The sequence below is a fragment of the Mirounga angustirostris genome, unplaced genomic scaffold (genome assembly GCF_029215605.1).
Source record: "Mirounga angustirostris isolate CCGP_5_RB_7025 unplaced genomic scaffold, mMirAng1.0.hap1 SCAF_17, whole genome shotgun sequence".
Taxonomy (NCBI): domain Eukaryota; kingdom Metazoa; phylum Chordata; class Mammalia; order Carnivora; family Phocidae; genus Mirounga; species Mirounga angustirostris.
Window position 1 is genome coordinate 31,876,204 of NW_026991725.1, and position 19,670 is coordinate 31,895,873.

Sequence of the window (19,670 nt, forward strand, 5' to 3'; positions counted from 1 at the left end):
ACTAGTTTATGCTTTTTGTAGTAGTCTGGCTATGATTTTTTTTAAAGCAGATCACTATTTATTAAAGTAGCTCCAGGGGCGCCTGGGTGGCTCAGTTGTTAAGCGTCTGCCTTCGGCTCAGGTCATGATCCCAGGGTCCTGGGATCAAGCCCCACATCGGGCTCCCTACTCCAAGGGGAGCCTGCTTCTCCCTCTCCCACTCCCCCTGCTTGTGTTCCCTCTCTTGCTGTCTCTGTCAAATGGATAAAATCTTTAAAAATAAAATAAAATAAAAAAGTAGCTCCAGATAGGTGCACAGATCTGGTTTTTATGTAAGCCAGTCTTATTTAGTAAATTTCATCTTAAAGTTTGAGAATCCAAACAGTAGCTAATATACAACAAAGTTTCCCTACACGACCCACAAGGGAGAAATAGCCTTTGAGAAAGAGAAGAGACTATAAAACATATCTGTAAAACACAGGTTCTTCTAACACTCACATATTAACCCCTTGCATTAAATAACACACTACTTAAAGAAAGTCTGTGGAGTAACATGAAAGAGATTCTAATCATGATATCTAATTCTGCAATAATAAATCACTGAAAATATTTTTAAATGCCTTAAGTGCAATAAAGGAAAAATAAGTAACCATTATGACATTTTGATGTTTTGATCTAAATGAAATTTAAAGGATGAGCTTCCCAGTTAATCTATCATTATTTTCTCCAAAAGTGACTAAATCTTATTAAGTAATCATATTGCCAGTAAATTTACTTAGGTAACCCTTTGCAAAACAGTTTTTGATTCTGTAAAATGATTTAAACTCTCCAGTCGTCTATATAGAAGTTTTTTTTTTTATGGTGGGGCTCCTGGGTGTCTGTCGGTTAAGTGTCTGCCTTCGGCTTAGGTCATGATCTCAGGGTCCTGGGATCGAGCCCCATGTGGGGCTCCCTGCTCAGTGGGAAGCCTGCTTCTCCCTCTGACTCTGCCCTTCCCCATGCTCGCTCGCTCTCTCACTCTCAAATAAAAAAAAAATTTTTTAATGGAATTACTCCCCAAGATATAATAAAATATAGAACTGGAAAATTTCCTTTGTAGGACCATAGGTGTTTCATCACTGAGAGTTCACTTAAAAATGTTTACTCTCAGGGGCACCTGGATTGAGTGTCTGATCTTAAGGGCTCAGTCAGTTGAGTGTCTAACTCTTCATCTCATCTCAGTCTTGATCTCAGGGTCATGAGTTCGAGCCCCACGTTGGGGCCCATGGAGCCTACATTAAAAAAAAAAAAAGTTTAATCTAAAATTTCAACTAATTAACCAGTTTTGATGCTCCAATAAAAATATATCTCATATCTCACATTCAAGGCCAATAATTTAATAGCGTAAAACTCTGTTAACATAGTTATATAATTATTTTATCAAATGTTTCGCATTTCAGAAGCTTTACTGTTTTTATATTTTCCCTACATTGTGAGGTATTTAACATGTAAAAATTGACAACTTTTGAGAGTTAGGCTTTCCTTATTTCCTTTACTATTTTCCAAAGGGAAAATAACTTCCTGAAAATTCCACTCAGCAATGACTCCAGATTTTTCTCAACAAATGTTTTCCTATAAGACCAATGTCAGAAAGCTGAAATTTAATATACAGTTACTCAAAGACTCAAAGTATAATTTTTCAGAGTAAAATAAGCCTCTTCCTTTTTTTACCCCCACATTAATAGAATACAATGGACTTCTTAAAACACTAAGACAAGTGTTGAGAATGGGACACTTTCAGACAGATATAAAAATAATAACTTACATTTATTGGAGTTCTTATTCTTTGTAGGCACAGTGCTAAGAGCTTTAAACATGTTCTTTTTTAATCCTCACAACTCTTTGATCTACGTAGTGGTAATAAGGAAACTGGGATTTAGAGAGGTTAAATAGCTTGCTTAAGGTTACATGTCTAGGCATTGGCAGTGCCAGGATTCATTTCATATCTGGCCGACTCTGGAAACTGCTCTTAACCACCATAATATACAATGTCATAGACAGTATAATATGAAAAGCATAAGGAATGTAATAATGTACTAATGCAATGGCTAATTGTAGATACTCAGGACTCTGGGGTGTTAGGTGTGGGAAAGAGAGCAGCATATCAACACTCACTGCCAATGACTGTTCTTTCGGTGGCAGCTCCAGTCAAACAGGGCACCGCTGTGATTCATTAGCCCAAACTAGCTCCTACCTCCCTATTTCTTTTCTTTTCTTTTTTTTTTAAAAAGATTTTATTCATTTACTTGACAGAGAGAGAGGGAACACAAGCAGGGGGAGTGTGAGAGGGAGAAGCAGGCTTCCCGCAGCGCAAGGAACCCGATGCGGCGCTCGATTCCAGGACCCTGGGATCATGACCTGAGCCGAAGGCAGACGCTTAACGACTGAGCCACCCCGGCGCCCCTACCTCCCTATTTCTATTAATAAGTGGCCCAATTTTCCTCTCATGTAGGCTTTAACTCTTGAAGTCAGCTTTGAATCACTGTCTTCATTATCTCCTACATCCAGTCACTTAGGACACTGAGGATTCTACTCTTCCAGTTTCTCCCATTCTTCCCACGTTCTCCATTCTCAATACAGCTAACTAGCTTGTCTCCCTCATCTGGTCTTTCCAAGTTGAATCAAGCTAATACCTGGCTTGCCAGATTAGTCCTTCTAAAATGTAGCTCAGATAATATCATTTCTCTCTCTTACAGTTATCGTTGCTATCATCCTTCTCTGGTCCAGAAATTAGAAAAATAAAAAAAACAGTTTTGGAGAAGACAGGTTATGGTTTGTTAGTACCTTTAAAAATTAACTTTGTTGATACGGAAAGCTAAATAATAATCTTTAAAATGGACACTGTCAGATGGACCGTGAGACAGAACCTGTGGTGGACAGGAACTAAAGGAGCAGATATACTAAATAATGTATGAGAAACTTGCCTAGACAATGCTTAATGAATTTTATTCATTCATTCAAAAACAAAGTCTTAAATCACTTCTGTGCTACTTGAGAATTAACACAATAAGTTGTACAGTAAGACCCTTTTCCATATGGAGTCACTGACAGCAACTCACTGTGTTTTTATTTTTCTTTAAGATTTTATTTATTTATTTATTTTAGAGAGAGGGAGTACAAGTTGGGGGAGGAGCAGAGGGAGAGGGACAAGCAGACTCTGCACTGAGCAAGAAGCCTGACATGGGGCTTGATACCATGACCCTGAGATCATGACCTGAGCTGAAACCAAGAGTCTGCTACTCAACTGACTGAGCCACCCAAGTGCCCCAACTCAGTGTTTTTAACTGAGTTAACTGAACCATAACAAGGAAAACAAGTAGAGTAATTAAGAAAGAAGAAATAGATAAACATATATTAAATTACATTTAAGATAAGGGGGGGAGAAGTTAAATTGTAATGTGAAAGATATCTAGAACCCATAAGTAAAGGAATTATAATGGAAATTACTTTTGCATTTATAAAGTATTTAAAAAGAGAATAAAAAGGCAGCCTATGAATGAGAGAAAATACTTGCAAACCATATAATTGATAAGGGGTTAATATCCAAAATATTAAGGAACATAAGGAAGTCTTACAACTCAATAGCAAAAAATGATCTCTGTTTGGATGCCACACACAGTGGATTTTACCTCACCGCATGTTGGATATTTTTGTATTCTTACAAATATTCTTCAACTTTTTTCAGGAATGTTGAAGTTATTTGGAAACAGTATAATTAATTTTGGGTCTTGCCTTTAAGAGTTGTTGAGTAGGACCAGAACAATATTTATTATAGTCTTATTATTTGATACTACTGAGACAGGACCTTTCTGAATATCCTACTCAATGTCCTGGAAATGGTGAGGTTTTCTATTCTGGCTGCTGGTAATAGGCACTATTTAGGCCCTCTTCCCTCTAATCATCTTGGATAGGTCATCTCCGGGTGTTGGGCAGCTTTCTCACATACATGTGCCAGTCAGTATTCTGATCTTTCCACAGATCTTCAGATTTATTTCTGTTTAGTGCTCACCTTCTTAGAACTCTGTCCTTTGAACAGTTGCTGCCTTAGTCTCCCTGGATTCTCAGTTCCATCTCCTCAATTCAGGGAGTCTGCTAGAATCTGACTGGGTTTTCCCTCCCTACATTATGGCCTGGAAGTTCTCTTAAGGCAGTAAATGGGCATGGGATATGCCTGTTGTTTTCCATCTCTCAGGGATCATTATTTTTCATTGCTTATATCTAATGTCTTGAAAACCACTGTTTTATATACTTTGTCTAGAGGTTTATTTGGGGATTCTTTTAGGTAGGAGGATAAATATAGTCCTTTTTACTCCATCTTGGACAGAAGTAGAAATTCATGTCATATTTTTAAAAAGAAAATTATAGATGAAGTGGACTGGAGCATAAACCCACCTCTCATTAGAAAATGGCTGGCTTAGGGGCACCTAGGTGGCTCAGTTGGTTAAGTGTCTGACTCTTGATTTCAGCTCAGGTTATGATCTCAGGGTCATGAGATCAAGTCCTGAGTCAAGTTCTGCACTGAGCATGGTACCTGCTTAAGATTCTCTCTCTCCCTCTCCCTCTGCCCCTCCCCTCCTTCTCGCTCGCTCTCTCTCTCTCAAAGGAAAAAAAAAGACTGGCTTGGTAGTTAGAATTGAGTTCTCTGTGAACTAAACTACATATTGTACCTATAATGATGAAAATTTAAATATGATCATTTGTTGCACAAAAATAAATCTCACATGTAGCATTAGCAAGACCTCAATTACTAAATGGATTTGTGTGAATCCAGCCTTCTTAGTAACTTTTCTAAAAGAAGCAAGAATTGGCTTTAGAAGGATCTCTTCTGTCCTCTCTGGACACTAGCTCCAAGATACCATTTTTCTTGCTTCCCCCAGCTTCCTGTAAGAATAGTAGTCTTTGATTATTGGTCAACATCCAGGCCTTGCCTGTTATATGCACAGAGCTTGGAAAATAACATTTTTCCTTCTCTATCTTGTTATTTAATGACCCACTTGTTTATGACAGTTGCTTTTAAACAGGAATGTATCCTTGAAAGGTGCCAAACGAATGATTCATTTCTTTTTATTATTATAGTACAGAGCAGTGATTTTTCAAAGACCTGAATTTGCATCCCTTAACTGTCTTCCTTGAACCCTTCTGCTCTACCAAAGTGTATACTACTATATTTCCCTTCAGTTGGGGAAGAAAAATCCATATTAACTACTTTCATTCATGAATTCATTTATTGAATGTTATTGAATATACCTACCCTATGACAAGAACTGTACTAGTTAGTAAGTTAATTAAGTTAACTTAATAGGTTAGGTGACTGTGGTAGGGCAAGTTGATGACATGTAAGGGTAGAGTGTAGAGGTTGACATGATCAAGATAGATAGATAGATAGGTAGATAGATAGATAGATAGATAGATTTGGTAGCTGTATACAGAAGGAATAATAGCCTATTTAAGTACATAGTAAAAGCAAGAGATGTTGAGAACCTAAACTATATGGCTGCCATTCATTGAGGATTAAGGTTCTGAGCTAAGAACTTAACATACATGTTCTCATTTAGCCTAATGGGGTAAATACTCTTACTACTCTCATTTACAGATGACAAAATTGAGACTTAGAGTGATCAGCACCTCCCCCAAGGTCATATCTCTCTAGTAGCAGTGGAATAGGAAAGAAAAAAGGAATTATATCTGAGAGATATTCCTCAAGAATTATTTTTTTTTTTTAAGATTTACTAATTTATTTTAGAGAGAGAGCATGAGCAGGGGGAAGGACAGAAGGAGAGGGAGAGAATCTCAGGCAGACTCCCTGCTGAGCATGGAGTCCGACATGGGGCTGGATCTCACGACTCTGAGATCATGACCTGAGCTGAAACCAAGAGTCGGACACTCAGCCAACTGAGCCAACGCAGGCGCCCCACCCCTCAAGAATTATTGGTAGGACTTGTGACAAATTAGATATAAATATTAAGGAAGAAGAAATCCTGATGAGTGTCAAGTTTCTATGTGGAAAGACCAGGCAGATTGGTGATACTTCATTAACTGAGATAATAAGTGGAAGAGAAAGAATAGATTAAGGTGAGTGAGACAGTAACTTTACTTTTAAACACTTGAAGTTTGAGGTTTCTATTGGAAATCCAAATAGATAACTCTGTGAGTTGTTGGAGATGCTGTATAGGAGTTTGGTAATGAGGAATAGAAATACAAACCATCACCACTTAGTTGTGAAACCTTTTGGTCTATTCCTTTGAGATTATCCAGGGATCATGAAGAAGAAAAAAATGAAATATAGAACCGAGAATTGGCAGTATCTTAGGGATGGGCAGAAGAGGAGGAATCATTAAAGACACATCAGGAGGAGAGGACAAAAAGAGCTAGAAGGAAGTGTTGCCATGTGAAGCCCAAGAAGGGAATGCATTTCCAAAAGTGGGAGTTAGTTAAAAGTGTCAAATCCTGAAGAGTGGTTGAGAAGCATGAAGACGAGAAAAAGAAATCATCGTACTTAACAATTAGAAAGGCTTTAGTGACTTTAACCAAAACAATTTGAGCAGATATGAATAATATGGGAGGAGGCCGGGCTAGAGGGTGCCGTTGCTGCACAAGTGAAGAGAGCGAGCGGGGCTGTTTCGAAAGACATTGGGTGGGGAAAGGAAGAAGGGAGACAAGTCAGAAGCCTCAAACGGAAGGTGCCTTAAAGAGAGTCAGTATGTTCTCGGTATCTTTTTTGCTAAGTTTTGTTTTAAATAAGGCGGGGGGTGGGTTACAGTTACTCCAGATGTCTTTTTGGCTTGATGATGTCGCTAGTGCTGGCAGCTAACACGGTAAACCACCAGACGCTGTCCTAGGCCCACCCCATCTGTTAACTCATCTAATCCTCACAGTGTCATTCTTACCCCTATTTTAAAAATGAGGAAGACTGAGATATCCAGAGCCTAAGTACTTATCCTAAAGTCACACAACCAGTAAGTAACAGAGACAGGATACAAACTAAGGGATCTTGGCTCTGAGTCCACCGTTCTTCCTACTCTGCTGTGTTTCCTTATTGACCCCAAAAGTGATTCTGCTTTATTTAATCTTTTATTTTTTAAGATTTTATTTATTTATTTGACAGAGAGAGACGCAATGAGAGCAGGAACACAAGCAGGGGGAGTGGGAGAGGGAGAAGCAGGCTTCCCGCCGAGCAGGGAGCATTATGCGGGGCTCGATCCCAGGACACTGGGATCACGACCAGAGCGAAAGGCAGACACTTAACCGACTGAGCCACAGGCGCCCCTTAACCTTTTTGTTTTTTTAAACAGGAGTTTTCTGGAATGAACATTTCTCAGCCTTTTATCTTTAGATTGTCTTTTAAGACCTCCTTCAAATTGCTTTACATTCTTTAGAAATTTATTTCCTGGTGTAGGAATAGCTGTTTACTATAGTCCTTTCCAGAGCAGCAAGAATAAACAACAGTCCCTAAAGAGATTTGACTCCTGTAAATGGGAGAGTGAACCTTCTAGAAACTCAGTAGACAACTCAACCCCTACCCTGGGTTAAACATTTCTTAAGAAAAAAATAAGCGGTGTTGGGGCACCTGGGTGGCTCAGTCGTTAAGCGTCTGCCTTTGGCTCAGGTCATGATCTCAGAGTCCTGGGATCGAGCCCCGCATCGGGCTCCTCGCTCTGCGGGAGGCCTGCTTCTCCCTCTCCCACTCCCCCTGCTTGTGTTCCCTCTCTCGCTGTGTCTATCTCTGTCAAATGAATAAATAAAATCTTAAAAAAAAAAGAAAGAAAAAAATAAGCGGTGTTTTTTTGACTGATGTTTGGTGCTGATGTGATATCAGGTTGTGTCTGCAGCACATGTGTTTTTTCTCTGCTCTGTGTTGAGAATGGCATGCATGTCATGAACCCTAAGAATGAGCCTGAAATTATCTTTTGTTCTGAGGAACAGGGGTGCTTCCAGGCTAGACTTTACAGTCATTGTAGAAGAATGTGAGGAAACACAACTCTGCTCCTGTTTGCACCAGACCTTGGCTGTATTACACACACCCTTTCTTCTGCCATTCCTGTGACTGACTTCTTTTAAGATGATTCATGATGGTCTTCCACAAGTAAATATGCTTTGGTCCAAATCCACTTAGAGCTCCTTTGCCTCCATTTTCCCTTCCCCTTTTCCACTTACAGCAGATGTTTATATTTGCATTTGGGCAGGCTGATCTCTTAGCCTTAATGCACTTTAGTGTTGTTGTTTTTTAATGTTTACACTTTGCCTTAGTTAAACAAAGGTCTCTTTTCTCCATAAGCCTAGGTATATAATTACATTTATTAATGGTCTCACAGAGACTGTTTCCTAGAGGGAACTCATTCGTCTGCCACAAGCCTCATTTGCATCGAAGAGATGCCCACACCGATCTGAGTCTAGAGTGGTTATTAAATCCTTTTTAAAACTACTTTCCAAAGCTTGTCTCATTTGTGTGCCCTATTGAAATGTGATTCCTTTCCATGTTTTTTTTTTTTTTCCCTTTAACATTTTATTAGGAAGATTTTCAGATGTACCAGAAAGGAAAGAATCTTACAATTAACACTTACAGACCCACCACCTTGGTTATATCATGAACATTTTGCTACCTTATTTTATCATAACCTGTCTATCCATCTGCCCATCTCTTTACCCACCCATTATTTTTTATGAATTTTGAAGTAAATTATAGGTATCAGTACAGTTAAAAAAAAAAAGATTTATTTTTTGAGAGAGAGAGTGAGCGTGCCCTCGAGTCAGGGTGGAGGCAGAGGGAGAGAATCTTCAAGCAGGACTCCCTGCTAAGCGCGGAGCCTGATGTGAGACTCCAGAAACCGAGTCAGATGCTTAACTGAGCCACCCAGGCGCCCCACTATACTTTATTAGAATGCTTTGAGAGGGGTGGGGTGGTCTTTGCTGTGCTGGGACTGCCAACTCTTGAGTGCCAGGGGTAAGAAAGCCACATCTGTTACTAAATGGTATGGATTAGCTCATCTTTTTTCCCTTAGCTCAGCTGTAGTTGCAGTGGTAATTTCTCATGGATTATTTCAGTGTTTCTGCCTTAGAAAATCTCTTGGAAGCCAGCTGATATCCCAAACAAACATTATTTAGGAATATGAACTCCACGGAGAACATCCATTACCTCCATATCCCACAATGCAGGCCAGAATGCTTTCTTGTTCGTATGCCCTAAATTTATTGTTGGTACATAGGAAGTAGGGCTTTCTTCTATCATACTGAGCTGACAAAAGCCTTAGGTTCTGAGGTACAGAAATTGTTTCTAGACTGTTCTTGGCATCTACAGTTGTTTTACCATATGGTACTGGCTAATTTTGTCTGTTCTTCCCTTGAGGCTTTTGTGAATTGATTACATTTTTAGAAAATTTTTTAAATAACTTTTTAAAATGTCAAAGCTTTCTCAGTAGAATAAAATATGATGGGAGATTACGTCAACATGAGAACAAGTTAAGAGAATTTTTCTCAAAAACTTAAGCATTTAAATTGAATCTATACATAATTCCATATTATAAATTAGCATTGGTCATATTCATGAAAGCCCTGTTGATAGAAAATATAAAGTAATCTTGGACCTGAAGAAATAATTCAGTTAGTGTAGAGATCATATGAGAGTTTCTGTAGCTCTTCTCTCTCTGGAAAGGTCATTTCTGGCTAAGCACACAGTTCCCAAAGGGAAGCACAGGAGAGGTGAAGGAGAAAGAAGACAGCTTAGCCCATCAACTAAGCCTAATCAATCCTGGTCATCAGTAGGATCGTTCATGTCACTTTCAGATTTGGAAGTGATATCCTGTAGAGCAGCTGCACCATAATATAATGGAAAAAACCTGTTTTTTTGAGTCAGAATTAGGTTTTGTTTCTAGTTCTGAAACCAGTTGTGTGACTTTAGGTCTCGCTAGGCCTAATTAGACTCATCTCAAGCCAACTGATCTATTTTCTCCTTCCTCCCGGGGAGTCCTGTCACTGCTCACCCAGATCTCAGTGTGTCTGTCTGGGTGCCCACCAAGCACTCCCAGGGGCCCAGGAAGCCCCGAGTAGGTAGCAGCAACCTACTGTCAAATGACATGGAAAATGGTGGGAGTAGGGAGCTCCCAGAATCAGTCCCCCCATTGAAGTAGCCATTAAGCTGGCAAGTCTGACAGAATCAACCTTTTCAGAACTCTGGAATTGGTAAGTGAAAAATGAAAAAAGATTATAAAACAGTAGGATCCCATTTTGGGTTTTTAAAATAAGTATTTATGGTACAGAAAAAAATTCAGAATATATATGAGTAGTGTTTCTCTCTGGCTACTGGGAGTACAATTATTATCTGGTTTATCTGCTATTCCTAAATTTTCTATAGTGAATATATATTCTGTAAAAAATAGCAAAAAGCAAAATAGAACAGTTTGGCAGTTTCTCAAAAAGTTAAACATAGAGTTTCCACATGACTCAGCAATACCACTCCTAGATATATACCCAAGATAACTGAAAACATATGTACACAAAAACTTATACATGAATGTTTATACCAGCATAATTCATAATAGCCAAAAAGTGGAAACAAAGCAGATGTTTATCAGATAAATTGATAAACAAAATGTGATAGATCCATATAATGGAATATTACTCAACAATAAAAAGAATGAAGTACTGATACATGCTTCAACATGAATGAACCTCAGAAACATTATACTAAATGAGCCAGACACAAAAGGTCACGTATCACACAATAACATTTATCGTGTATGTCCAGAATAGGCAAATCTGTAAAGACAGGAAGTCTGGTTGCCAGGGTCTGGGAGGAAGGGGGACTGGGAAGTAACAGTTAAGGGGTGTAGAGTTTTCTTTGGGGGATGATAAAAATGTTCAGGAATTAGATAGTGATGGTTGCACAACTTTGTAAATGTATAGTTGACCCTTGACCAATACAGATTTGAACTGGGCTGCTTGACTTTTATGTGGATTTTTTACAGACACTACTCTACATGTATTTTCTCTTATGATTTTCTTACTAACATTTTCTTTTCTCTAGCTTTATTGTAAGAATACAGTGTATAGTATGTATAACATACAAAATATGTGTTAGTTGGCTACCAGTAAGGCTTTGAGTCAGATAGGCTGTATTAGTAAGGTTTTGGGTGAGTCAGATGTTACACGTGGATTTTCAACTCCATGAGGCATCAGCTCCTCTATTCCCCATGTAGTGCAAGGGTCAACTGTACTGAAAACCACTGAACTGGATACTTTAAAAGGGTGAATTTTATGATCTGTAAAGTGTAGCTCAATGAAGTAATGTTTAAGAAAGGTAAAATAGACTATGAGCTACAAGCCATTAGAATGAAAAAGAATAAATTTAGCAAGTTAATAGTCAAATTTTCACTGAATTCTGTAATTACAGTTACGGATTTAAAAAAATTTTTAAGTCCAATTAGTTAACATACAGTGTTAGAATAGCCTATAGTTGTGGATTTTATTATTTTATTTTTTTTAGTTATGGATTTTAAAAGAGTAAGTTTTGTTAAAGAGATGAGAATCAGGAAATTATAAGCAATTATATAGCCGAATCTCCACAGCCTTTTTTTTTTTTTTTAAGTGAAAATTTGGGACATTTTAAAACTGATATAGGAAACTGTTTTCTTCTCTTTTTAGAGTGTGGCTTTATACTTTTAATTATTTGCACTATTTTTGGAATTGTTATCCTTTTTTAATGCTTTTATCATTCTAATAGCTTTCAGAGAGTTTTTTTTTTTTTAAGATTTTATTTATTTATTAGAGAGCGAGCGAGAGAGAAACAGCATGAGAGAGGAGAGGGTCAGAGGGAGAAGCAGGCTCCCCGCTGAGCAGGGAGCCCGATGTGGGACTCGATCCCAAGACCCTGGGATCATGACCTGAGCTGAAGGCAGTCGCTTAACCAACTGAGCCACCCAGGAGCCCTTTCAGAGAGTTTTTAATGAGAGTGTGTACATGTATGTTTGCTTGTGAGTAGATTTTCTCAGGTAAATGGGATCTCTAGATCCCATTTAATTATGTCTAAGTGGTTTAATCATGTTCTAGAATAATATAAGCAGTATAAATAGATCTCATTTCCCCCTTTTATGATTTTCCTTTCTCCTGTCCTCATCCCCTTCCCCTGGGCTTTATACTCCAAAATATAAAATGGGGTTAGAGTATAATACCTTATTTTTAATTAATTCTTTCAGTAAACATTTATTGAGTACCTGCTATCTGCCAAAGCACTGTGCTAAGGTTAAAGATACAAAAATAAAATATCTGGTTCCTGGGGCACCTGTCTGGCTCAGTTGATAGAGCATGTGACTCTTGATCTCTGGGTCGTGAGTTCAAGCCCCACACTGGGCATAGAGCTTACTTTAAAAACAACAACAACAACAACCTGGTTGCAGACAGATAAAATGATACATCTTAGAGCTACTCTCTGAACAGTTAGGAAGGCATTTAACCCAGATAAGGGAGGTCATAGACAAGACTTCTTTCTACCATCAATAAAATTAGAAGGTTGATCTTTGAAAGCAAGTTACATCTATTATGCATTTTTAGAAAACTATTGAAAGTAGAGCTCATGCTTGAATCTTAGTACATCCCACAACTACAGAAGCACAGAAAAAAATCTTGAGAAAAGCAGTGGGATCTGTCTCCAAGACATGGTGTATATAAGCCAAACTCTGTTGGTTTTTGGTTTTGTTTTGTTTTTTTAATTGGCATGAATATAAGCAGTAGACGAGCAAAGACCTGAGGTCAAAGTTTGGTTTCTGCTTCCTTGACTGTTTAACATGTTGAAGACTTTTTAAACTATCAGAGCTTTTAGAGGCTTTGCTTATCCTAATATACCTACTAAATTAAAAAGAAAAATACCATTATGAACTTAAAAGGAATTACTATTTTCACTGGTATTTTTAGAGAAACAGACACGTAGCCATATTAGTTGTTAAATATTGAAATATATCCTTACTGGTTGGTAAAGAGCTGATGCTGTAAGCCATCTGGGTGCTCTGCCATAGCCTGGACTGTCCCCCAGGGACTCTAACCCTGTATCTCCCCACAATCCAGCAGCTAAAAGATTATCTCCAGGCGTAGAAGGAAGCCTTAAGGACCCTGCTTCCGTACTGCTTTGGCATCCATTTGGAGTGCTGGTGCCGGGCCATCCCCACTGTTTAATAATTTTGAATATCACCCTGTCTTTCTGACTGGTCCGTAAATCATTGGCATTTTAACTATGTTTGTTTTCTGCCAATTGGAGTATCAAATGACCCTAGCTCACCTGCCATTGCTTATCTGTGTAGAAGCAAAATTGAATTGTATTATTTGCTGAATAACCCAGAATACCATCGTACTGTAACTAAGAGTCTCCTAAACCATGCTGCTCTTCTTCTGTATTTCTTTCAATGATGACAGTTTGGCCTAAGTTCTGTGTTCTCTTATTGTTCCTTCCAGTTCACTTTGCACCTTATAGGCCTCCAGATATCTCCCTGAAGCCTCTGCTCTTTGAAGTGCCCAGCATCACTACAGAGTCAGTGTTTGTTGGCCGGGATTGGGTTTTCCATGAAATAGATGCTCAACTTCAGAGTTCAAATGCCAGCGTGAACCAAGGAGTAGTGATTGTGGGAAACATTGGGTTCGGCAAAACTGCCATCATTTCCAGACTGGTGGCCCTCAGCTGCCATGGAACACGGATGAGACAGATCGCCTCAGACAGCCCACACGCCTCCCCCAAACGTACGTATTCCTTTTTAAAGAACTCCCTGCTTCGTTGCTCTGAAAGTTTTTCTGACATATTAAGCCTTACATCCTTTTATTTTCTGATCTGCAAAAACCTGACTTACACGAGAGGACCATTAATTCAGAGTTGAGAGAAAGAATGTAATACTCTGTTTACATTTAACCCACATATCCAGCGGTCACCTAAGTGTGACTGAGAAAACCTTTCTCTGGGAATAAATTTATGACTCTTCCCTTCTGGCAGTCTGGTTACTCTGTCCTTTGGACGATGACCGCAGCTTCGCCTGTAAGAGCCGTTTGCATCCGTCACTGTCGGCTGTTGCTCAGCCAGGGCCCATGTCCTCTCGCTCCGAGCTGGCACAGTTTGTGTGCAGCTTTAGTTCCCTTGCTCTTGAAGTCCGTACTGCACTGCTTGGGCTCGAACTTCATTGTGTCCTTGAAGGGTTTCTCCTGCTTCCTTGTGAAAAGATGCTGAGATCTCATATATATTCATACTTCTTTCATCGCAGGGCACAGCTTAACGATCACCACCAGGATCTTATTTTTAAAATACTCACGTGGTCCTTAGTACCAGGCACTCTCTAAGATCTTAACCAATATTAATTCACCCAATCCTCTTATCAACTCAGTAAGGTAATTCCTGTTATCTTCATGTCACAGAGAAGTGATCTGAGGCTCAAAGAGGTTAAGTAGACCTCCCAGGTTTCAAAGCCAGTCAGTGGTGAAACAAGTGAGCCTAAGCAGTCTGTTTCAGAGGCCAGTCTCTTACCCACTTTGCTGTCCTGCCTCTCCTTATTGGAGGAACTCATCTGGAGAAAGAGAATGTATGAATGTTCTTCCTATATAACCTATATATATAGAACTAGTCTGCCTGGTTTCTATTACTTATAAGAGAACAAAACCAGAATCTATTGCTCGGCTAGTCCAAATCAATAATCTAGCTCACCGCAAATTTTCAGACAGCAACCACTAGAAATGGCTTGAGATCATGGTAGTTACAGAGTCTAGCACATGCTAGAAACTCAACAGGAACTCTCTTCGCATCCTCCAGATATTCTGGCTTCCTGATGAAATTAATTAGCAGCCTCCTGTCACTAAGTAGGCAGATTACAGCTCTGGTTAACTTAAGGGATATCTCACATGGAGAAGAACTAGTGTCTACAGAGAAAACTGGTTGAATTAAGAGTCCCAGCGTATGATAAAAATTGGTATGGAAGAATTCCTTTCTCACAAGCACTGTCATGCTGTTCCTACAGGAAGCTTTTCTGAGGGAAATTAACATTGTGTCGTGGGAGCCAAGAGCCCAGAGTTTGAGCCCCAACACTCATGTGACTACACGTATTTTGTAACTTGAGAATTTTAATTGAATTTTTTAGACCTGTTCTCTCATCTGTAAAATGAGGAAGTGATCTTTAAGATTTGTTCCTGTGTTAAAATTCTGTGATTCTAAAAACATATCTTCTTGAAGTTGAAAAGTAGTCGAAATTAACTTTCCAGACTATTCCAGTATTTTCCTTTGAGTGCTTAAATATCACGCCAGACTACATCTTATCTGAGAAATCCAAGAGGCTAACTCTGTGAGTGTGTCAGAAAGAAAACCAGATTGCTAATAGGCTCTCTGACTCCTCTGTATATCGCTGTTGCGATAACAGGATGGTAGAATCCTGCAGGACAGAATAAATCCCGAGGGCAAAAAAGAGCTGTTTTCTGAGAAAGCAAAGGTACCTGGGAGAGCAAGAGTTAATAGAACACAGCCCATGTGCTCCCCAAAGCAGAGGTTCTTTAAAGGTAGTTCATTAAGTTATTCTCTGACATCCATTGCCTTTTATCTCCAGAGATACTCTAAAAATACCAGGACGCTGCCATTCTTGAGATAAATGTCCGTATGTTGTGACTGTAGATTTGCCCTGATAAGTTAACTTTCAAAACTTGAAGATGGTGTCAAAGGAGATAGAATATGTGGTTATGTATTTATCAGAATTACACAGAACCAGCAGTAGCCTTGTACAAAATAATTTTTGTTGTAATCTGCCCAAGTCCAAACTACCTCCTACCTCCGTCACCTTCCCAGAGCCACTAGCCCTTAAGAAGGGTCAAGAATACGTGACTGATAGAGCGTGCGAGCTGTTTCTCGGCATTAATCTGTTATTATGTAAGCTGGGGCTGGGAGTTTTCCTGGCAGCAGCAGAATTTCTTTCATTAATGAATAAGAATGATGTCTGTATGGAGAGATGGCTTAATTTTTCCACAGACTTTAATTTGCATCAAGCTGGGATGGGTTTATTTGAATTCCCAAGGGCTTTCCTAACCCTCCGTCAGTGATACCAGTGATAACAGTTGTAGAAATAACGAGAACAAGGTGGAAAATCGTTGGAGCTCCCAGCTTCCATCTCTGCATCATCTGCCTTCTTTGTTCTGCCCCTGCCTCCCGCACACTGCACAGCACTGCTGGGAAAGATGTGAGCCTCTCAGCCTGCAGCCCTGCCTCGCCTGGCTCTGTCCTTCCCCCACAGACACTCAGCCCCCAGCCCGCCCCCTCCTTGTCATTTCCCTGGGACAGTACAGAAAAGCTGTCAAGGCAGGCAGTAGCCTGTCATCCTGCTTTCCACCCACACCCCTTCCCAAACCCGACTCCCCCGTCAGTCTCCACCACCACCGTCATCACCCCCCCACCCCCCCCAGCACAGACACACAAAGAACAAAAACATCTTGTAAAAATAGACCCGTTGTGTAATCTAGGCATTATTACGTTAACTACAAGTATACTCAGTACAGTAGTTAGGGAAGCTCTGTCTAATACAAGACAATCTTTTCTCATCACTACAAGTCTCAGGGTAGATATTATTTGGATTTGACATTTGCCAACAGCTGCCAAGCCCCCAGACAGCTGTTGAAGTGAGTAACCCCTACCCTCCCTAGTCCGCTCATTTCAGAAGTCTGTTTTGCCGGTTTGCTGTACATATTGACTGCTACCTACCTACGAACTTGTTTCTCCTGTTCTCTGAGTACCAAGCAGAGAGTAAAGATACTCTGACAAAAAGGAAGTCATCTCCAGAAAACAGTAGCTGGAGTACAGAAGGTATTCAGGCAGTAATTGCCCACAAAATCAAATACCAGACAAAGGGAATGGGGTGGGAGAAGGAGTGAACAACAAAAATGATACAGTGACAGTCACTGAGCTTTACCTCAGTTCACACATTTTCAGTCTTTTTCCACTGCTGCCTCCCACTGCTATCCTCCTACAGTTATTCTGAACTCGGCTCCAGTGACCAGAGAATTTCCTCTCCCATCTGGATGGAAGAAGTCTTAATTCAGTCCTGCTGGTGGGGAGTTAAATGAGGACTACCTTCCCCTATTCCTCCTCCTTTTCAATGGCTAGTGACCGTCAACAATCTCCTGATTTTGGTACCCGTTTTTATACTGTGATCTGTACCCATATATATATATATATATATATAGTCTATAATTTCTTATAGGAGATAAGATATTTTCTAAATAACATGAACAAATGGAATTTTTTAAAAACAGCTTTATTTTTATTAAGTTACAATTCACATACCACACAATTCACCCACTTAAATTGTTCAGCTCAATGCTTTCTAGTTTATTACAGAGTTGTACAGCAATCACCATAATCTAATATCAGAACATTTTTGTCTCCTCCCTAAAAGTAATGCCCATTAGTGGTCAATCTCCATTCTCCCCCTAACTCCCTATCTTCACCCCTATATAACCACCAATTTACTTTTTGTGTATATGGATTTCTCTACTCTGGGAACTTCATATAGAGAGAATTGTACGGTAGACGGTAACTGGCTTCTTTGAATGAGTGTAATATTCCATTGTATGGATTTTCCGTATTTTAACTGTTCGTCAGTTGGTGGTCATTTGGATTATTTTCACTTTTGCACTGTTATGAATCTTGTTCCTTTGAACATTTGTGTACAAGTTTTTCTGTGGACCTAAGTTTTTATTTCTCTTGGAGTAGAATTGCTGGATCATAGAACAAATGGAATTTAACCAATCTTCCTTTTACTCAGGGCTTTATGAATATCTCATACAAACATCTCATCTTTTTAATCCAGATGTGGATGCCAACAGAGAGCTGCCACTCACACAGCCACCTTCAGCCCATTCATCCATCCCCAGTGGAAGCTGCCCAGGAACCCCAGAAATGCGCAGGCGGCAGGAGGAGGCTATGCGGAGACTAGCCTCGCAGGTACAATAGGGTTTCCAGGGTGCGGGCATGCCAGTTCCATTTGGACATAAAGGTAGGGGGACCCTTGGCAAAGTGGACAGAAATGTGTACAGCTATACCATGAGACCATGGTGGAAAGTTTCTCTTTCTTTGCTCCTCCTAGAAAAATATTTTGTCGTTATGGAATGAAAACCTTATTGTTTGAAAGGCCCTCAGAAATAACCAGAGTCCCATAATGAATAGATAAAGAAGTCGAGACTCAAAGAAGTTATATGATTTATCCAAATCACAGTATAAGCACTCAGTAGTTTATTTTCATTCCTAGTTCAAAACTCTTCCTTCTATACTATACTGTCCATAATATTTCTATATGTTTGGGTTTTAAATTTCTATTTTTATCAAAATAACATATGCATGATTTCAAAAATCAAATAATGCTCAAAGACTTATAATAAAAACCAGCAATTCTTTTCCCCTCCTCATGCCAAAGGCAGCCACTTTCAACCCCTCAGGCTGTTCTTCTGATCTTTACCTCCACTGTTTCTAAATAATATTCATATACTGCTGTAATTTTTTTCATCAGTTTTATATGTTATTTCTTGCTGCTTCTTATGGATGATGAGAATTTTAGGCCTTTCACTTTACTTCCTCCCTCCATCATCTCATACTGTTATATCATGATTTTTGTCTGAATCCACATTATAGTATTTTCAGTATTAGTACTGTGCGTATATGTTTCATTGTGGAACCAAGGATAACATTTCCTTCTTGAGCAATTTTGTTTTTCCTGGGGTCACGAAATGCCTCATTTTAAATTTTGCTTATTCTTGACAGGGGGCACCTGGCTGGTTCAGTTGGTAGAGCATGTGACCATGTGACTCTTGATCTCAGGGTTGTGAGTTCAAGCCCCACGTTAGGTGTGTAGCCTACTTAAAAAAATTTTAAAAATAAAGTAAAATTTGCTTACTCTTTTTCAAGTCTGTAGCTATAATCCATAATCCTTAAAAGCTTTGTAAAATGCCTCTCAGTACAGTTTTCTACATCAGTTACATTTCCCCTGAGACATCTATCTTAGAGCCTTCCATCAAGCTCAGCCTGGACCTAGGATGCTCTCGAGGCTTACCACCTAGCTGTTATCCTGGAAATTCCCATTACTTCTCTACTGTGTTTGATCCCATGTCATCATCTTCTTTCTTGATTTTATCTTTCATTTTGGTGGAGCACATCCGCCAGTGCACGGGAGGTAAGTTTTTAAAACTTAAGTTTCTAAAAACATCTTTATTCCATTCTCATTCATTACTATTTCTATGACATAATTTAATTCTAGGTTAAGAATTATTTCCCCTCAGAATTTTGAAGGCATTGCTCCATTGTCTTGAGCTTCTAATAATTTTGTTATTAAATGATATTCTTATTCCTAATTCTTTTTTTTATTGAAGATTTTTATTTATCTATTTGTCAGAGAGAGAGAGAGAGAGAGCTAGCACAAGCAGGGGCAGCGGCAGGCAGAGGGAAAAGCAGGTTGAGCAAGGAGCCCAATGAGGGACTCAATCCCAGGATGCTGGGATCATGACCTGAGCCAAAGGCAGACACTTAACTGACTGAGCCTCCCAGGCATCCCTTATTCCTAATTCTTTATACCATTTTTGCTCTCCAGAAACTTTTAGGATCTTCTTTTTTGTCACCATTGTCCTTGGGCCTTTTTTCCATTTATTGTTTTGGTACCTACCTG

General features: G+C 39.3%; 1 protein-coding gene across 10 annotated transcripts in view; it reads left to right on the forward strand.

The window, feature by feature from the left end:
* The window catches only part of TANC2 (tetratricopeptide repeat, ankyrin repeat and coiled-coil containing 2), a 361,538-nt gene that overhangs the window by 252,884 nt on the left and 88,984 nt on the right, over positions 1 to 19,670 (forward strand). For all 10 annotated transcript variants that reach the window (XR_010408383.1, XM_064582223.1, XM_064582220.1 and 7 more), the window contains 2 exons: positions 13,456 to 13,737; positions 17,826 to 17,959. Coding sequence is in view for 9 of the 10 variants with exons in the window: in XM_064582223.1 (XP_064438293.1) it covers positions 13,456 to 13,737; positions 17,826 to 17,959 (416 nt within the window). In the remaining variant the exon portion in view is untranslated. The remainder of the gene's footprint in view (positions 1 to 13,455; positions 13,738 to 17,825; positions 17,960 to 19,670) is intronic.